The following is a 5,235-nucleotide window of genomic DNA, read 5'->3' as shown; positions in this document are numbered from 1 at the left end:
GATATATATATATATTATACCTACATTTTATATATTTTATATTACATATATGTGTATATTATATATACTATGCATGCACGTTTACATATGTTATATATAATAGAATATATTTATATTGGCTGCCTATTACCTCTTTCGTCTGAAGCCAAGGGTAGGAAATCCAAGCAGTTGGTTAGATTGGCCCTCACCAAGGAGCCATGGTAATGGTGACTCGGGCTTCCCACAGTGGCCCTAGAGTCAAAGCGGGCCTCTCCACCTGCGCCCTCTGCAGCCCCGGAGACTGAGAGGTAAAGTCATTTATTTACCTAAGGTCACCTGCTCTAGTTCTGGCTAGGGTTTGAACGCACCCGCTTCCAGCGCCCCCTTGTGGAAAGCCCTGTGATACATTCTCCCCACCCCCCCCCAGGCTATGCCAATGAGGTGGGAGAGGCCTTCCGATCCATGGTGCCCAGGGCTGTGGTGTGGCTGAGCTATGGCGTGTCCAGCTCCTATGTGTTGGCAGATGCCATCGACAAAGGCAAGAAGGCAGGAGAGGTGAGTGTGTGTTTACCCCTTCCAACCCCTGTCCCGTTCACTGCCTGGGTAAAAATCCCCCTTCCTGTCTCCTCCGTCCGCTTCCCCATCCCTGGCCAGCCTCTCTGTCTACAGGATTGCCTGAACCGAGCATCTCTGTGCCCACCAGGTTCAGAACCCTGAGGCAGGCCGCAGCGCCAGGGTGACGGTGGCTGTGGTAGACACCTTTGTGTGGCAGGCCTTGGCCTCTGTGGTCATCCCAGGATTCACTATCAACCGCGTGTGTGCTGCCTCTCTCTACGTCCTGGGCACTGCCACCCGCTGGCCCCTGTCGGTTCGCAAATGGACCACCACCACACTGGGACTGTTGACTATCCCTGTTATCATCCATCCCATTGACAGGTGGGTGCCCTCCGGACCTCATAGGTTATTATCTGTTCTACGGGTAGAGTTAGGCCCTGAGAGCTATAGCTGACAGAATAGCCCCAGAGGCAGACTTGGCAACCAGGGCAGGGCTCCTGAGGGAGAAAGGGCGATCTATGTTCTTCAGCATATGATATGGCAGGTACTTCAGTGGTAAAGGAAGAGAAGTGTCTTGAAGGTATGAGACGGAGAAGGAAGTCTCCTGTTACAAAATCACCAGGGTCAGGGAAGAGCAGGTGAGCCCTAGAGTAGTGGAGTTGAAGGTGATGTGGGTGAGGGGACCCAAACTCACAGGGAGTGTAACTGAGTGGTAGAGTGCAGACCTCGCACGCACCAGGCCCTGGATTCAAACCCCACCATCACAACGCAAAAACAATAAACCCTAAGGATTTTTTTTTTGTCGGTCATGGGGCTTGAACTCTGGGCCTGGGCGCTGTCCCTTAGCTCTTCAGCTCAAGGCGAGCGCTCTACCACTTGAGCTACAGCGCCACTTCCGGTTTTCTGGTGGTTTATTGGAGATAGGAGTCTCACGGCCCCTCCTGCCCGGACTGGCTTTGAACCGTGATCCTCAGATCTCAGCCTCCTGAGTAGCTAGGATTACAGGCGTGAGCCACCAGCGCCCGGCTAACCCTAAGGATGTTAAGGAAAAGAAAGATCAAAGTCCAAGACTGTGTTGCCTTCAGACATGGCTGGATACAGGCCCCCAAATGCCATCTTTCAGCCTCTAGCTCTCCCCATTCTTTGGCCCTTCTTTCTACCCCACCCCACGCTCTGCTGGCTATACTCACTATCCCCTTGTGAGAAAACAGGGACGGCCCTCCTCAGCTCCCAGTGTCCAACTGGAATCTCAAGGAAGGTTCTCATTGGTCCACCCAGACTGAATACCTGCCTCTGAGCCATTTTCCCTTTGCTGATTGGTTAGCCTTGGTCAGGCTTGCTTTTAAAACCAGAGATGGGGTATCCACTCAAACAGATCATTTGTGGAGTGGGACAAACTTTCCCCAGGGGGAAATATAGCTGACCTTGAATTGAGGATAGGAGGGAGTCCTTTATCTGCTTTGTGCCTCAGTTTCCCCAGATGGATAAAGAAAAGCAAGAGGCTATTATTTTGGTTGGAGTGTGTCTTTCCCAAGTAACCCAAGATCGGCAGAGCCCGATAGGAGGATCTCTCCCCTGGAGACCATTTGGGCCATATATATATATATATATCCAGGAGTCAGTCCTGGCTTCTTGCCTCCTGTTTGTCCCCTCTTGGCCATCTACTTACCACCTGCACTTTCCCACAGGTCAGTGGACTTCCTCCTGGACTCCAGCCTGCGCAAGTTCTACCCATCAGTGGGGAAGCCCAGCTCTTCCTGACTCTACGCTAGTGCCGGGCCTGTGGTTGGCTGCCTCCCACTAGGGAATGCAGACACCTGGCTCCCTGGGGTCCACAGCCCTGGCACCTACCTGGGTGTGAGCTGGACAGAAGTCTGCAGGCAAAGGCCTCCAGGAGCAGCAGCTGCAGAAAACCACAGAGGTGGGGCCTGGACCCTCTGCTGGCTTCATGGGGAGCAGACCCTGGCTTTGACTCTGGGTGGGGAGTCCTGGAGGATTAGGAGACCGAGGCCCAGATAGGGCGAGATCCATGCCCCAGATCACTTAGCAAGCTGGTACCAGGAGGCCTTCTCGGCCCAGCTAACTTGCCCTATGGCATCATGACCACAGCAGGTACTCAGGGAGAAATGAAGGAGTGGGGCATTTAGAGGTCCCAGACCAGCCCCTTCTGCTGTGGGGGCTATGAGGCCTGGCAGGAGGGCACACAGCCCTGAGCTAGGAGCTGGCCCAATAAATCTTTAAGAAGCTGTGTATTCTTTTTTCTTTTTTTCCTGTTGGGGAAGAGCAGGGGTGAGGGGTGGGGGACCCAGCGAGGCAGTGCCCACAAGAGGAACCAGTATGGGAGAAAGCTGGGAGCCGGGCCTAGTGGCTCCTAGCTGCTCAGGAGGCTCAGATCTGAGGATCGAGGTTTGAAGCTAGCTGGAACAGCACAGTCTATGAAAAGCTTATCTCCATTAAACTACCAAAAAAAAAAGAAAGAAAGAAAAAACACGGGAAGTGGCCAGGCCCCAGTGGTTCATGCTATTCAGGAGCCTAGATCTGAGGATGTGGTTTAAAGCTAGGCTGAGGTAGAAAAGTCTGTGAGACTTTATTTTCTCTTTTTTATTTTTTCTGCTGATCCTGGAGCTTTGAACTCAGGGCCTAGGCACTGTCCCTGAGCCTCTTTGTGTTCAAGGCTAGTGCTCTAGCACTTGAACCACAGTATCACTTCCAGCTTTTCTGAGTCGTTTATTGGAGCTAAGAGTCTCATGGACTTTCTTGCCCAGGCTGGCTTTGAACAACAATGCTCAGATCTGAGCTTCCTGAGTAGCTAGGATTACAGTAGTGAGCTGCTGGTGCTCAACATCTGAGAGCCTCTTATCTCCAATTAAATCACAGAAAAACTTGCAAGCAGCACTGTGGCTCAGGTGGTAGATTTCTACCCTTGAGCAAAAGGAGCACAGAGACAGCACCCAGTTCAAGCCTTAGGACAAGCAAAAAAAAAAAAAAAAGCTGGAAGTGGAGTTGTAGCTTAAGTGGTAGAGTACCAGTGTTGAGCAAAAAAGATCAGGGACAATGCTGAGGCCCTGAGTTCAAGCACCAGAACTAGCGAGTGTGTGTGTGTAAACACACACAAACACACACATACACGAGAGAGAGAGAGAGAGAATGAGAGAGAGGGCAAGCCAGGCTGGGCACCTGTGGTGTATGCTTGTAATCCGAGCTAGTCATAAGTCTGAAGATTGAGGTTTAAAGCTAACCTGGGCAGACAAGACTGAGAAACTACCTGCAGTTGGAGGTGTGGGTCCAGTGGTACAAGGCTAGCCCTGATCAAAAAGCCAAGTGAGAGTGCCAGGCCCTGAATTCAAGCCCCAGAGTCAGAGAGGGAAGGAGGGAGGGAGGGAGAGAAGAAAGGAGGGAGAGACAGAGGGGGACTATAAAGGTAGAAAGGGGGAGGGCTGCCAGGCACCGGTGGCTCACACCTATAATCCTAGCTACTCAGGAGGCTGAGATCTGAGGATCATGGTTCAAAGCCAGCCCAGGCTGGAAAAGTCCGTGAGACTCTTATCTCCAATAAAGCACCAGAAAACCGGAAGTGGTGTTGTGGCTCAAGTTGTAGAGCACTAGCCTTGAGAAAAAAAAATGAAGGAACAGTGCCCAGGCCCTGAGTTCATAAGCCAGTATCCCATAACCATTTCAAAACAAAACAACCAAGCAAACAGAAAAGATCTGAAAAATAATTTGCTTGGCAGTAAACGTGTATGAAGTCTGGTAAGTCCTCTAGAGTTGAGGTAGAGGGGCATGGGAGGGTAGGTGTCATTCTGTGCAAATCTTGCACCATTGGACATCTCCAGATTTTGGTGTGAACAGAGAGGAGCTGACTTCCTCTGTGTACCCAGGGCTGACTGCCCTAGCCTCCGTGTCCTTCTCTGGAGAGTGGGACTGCTGCAAAGGATTCTGGGGGAAAGAACATTGACTGAGAAGATTAAACAGAAAAGAAAAATAGCTGGGTGCCAGTGGCTCACACTTGTAGTCCTAAACTACTAGAGAGACTGAAATAGTTGTGATTGAGGTTCAATGCCAACCTGGATAGACAAAGCCTGGAAACTCTTATCTCCAATTAACCAGCAAAAAGCCAGAATTGGAGCTGGGGCTCAAGTGCTAGCCTAGAGGAAAAAAAGGCAAGCCAGATCAAGAGGCCTTGAGTTCTAGCTCCAGCACACGCACACGCACACACATGTGTGCGTGTGTGTACGTGATGTCATGAACCCCCTTGCTGCCAAGTGGGCAGAAGGGGGGGAATGAAGTTTGGGGGAGATAGCAACCATTTGCCCACCTTAGTAGTACTGGATGCTGTCCCTGAGCTCTTTTGCTCAAGGCTTTCACTCTACCACTTTGAGCCACCGTTCCACTTCTGGTTTTCTGGAGGTTAACTGGACATAGGCTCACCTGGACTTTCTTGCCCTGGCTGACTTTGAACCCAGATCCTCAGATCTCAGCCTGCTCAGTAGCTAGGATTACAGGCATGAGGCGCTGGTGCCAGGCTTCAGCTACTTTTATGTGTGTCTCTAATTTGGCATCACCAGCCTTTGGTCAGGCCTGGTAATGGGTGGCAAAGCAGGGTGGAAGTCGAAGTGGCAGATGCTGGAATGGGAACTTACCATCCCGTGTTGTGAAGGAATGGGGGCTGGGGCCGATGCCAGCTGGGATGGAGACAGGATG

The 5,235-nt window shown here is 51.3% G+C and overlaps 1 protein-coding gene across 1 annotated transcript; it reads left to right on the top strand.

Annotated features, from left to right (window-relative positions):
- Nucleotides 1-116: 116 nt before the first annotated feature.
- On the top strand, nt 117-2,786 carry Mtfp1 (mitochondrial fission process 1). The gene is made up of 4 exons (XM_013014501.1): nt 117-287; nt 407-534; nt 683-915; nt 2,223-2,786. The coding sequence occupies exons 2-4, from the start codon at nt 442-444 to the stop codon at nt 2,293-2,295; spliced, it is 399 nt and encodes a 132-aa protein (XP_012869955.1). The 5' UTR covers nt 117-287; nt 407-441; the 3' UTR covers nt 2,296-2,786.
- Nucleotides 2,787-5,235: the final 2,449 nt, after the last annotated feature.

The sequence above is a fragment of the Dipodomys ordii genome, unplaced genomic scaffold (genome assembly GCF_000151885.1).
Source record: "Dipodomys ordii isolate 6190 unplaced genomic scaffold, Dord_2.0 Scaffold23, whole genome shotgun sequence".
Lineage (NCBI taxonomy): Eukaryota > Metazoa > Chordata > Mammalia > Rodentia > Heteromyidae > Dipodomys > Dipodomys ordii.
The sequence above is the reverse complement of the archived record's forward strand: the minus strand, read 5'-3'. Positions and strand labels throughout refer to the sequence as shown.

Coding starts and splice junctions, on each gene's coding strand:
- Mtfp1 (XM_013014501.1), top strand. CDS start 442: ATGGTGCCCAGGGCTGTGGTGTGGCTGAGCTATGGCGTGTCCAGCTCC. Junction 535..682: donor AAGGCAAGAAGGCAGGAGAG/GTGAGTGTGTGT, acceptor TGTGCCCACCAG/GTTCAGAACCCTGAGGCAGG. Junction 916..2,222: donor ATCATCCATCCCATTGACAG/GTGGGTGCCCTC, acceptor ACTTTCCCACAG/GTCAGTGGACTTCCTCCTGG.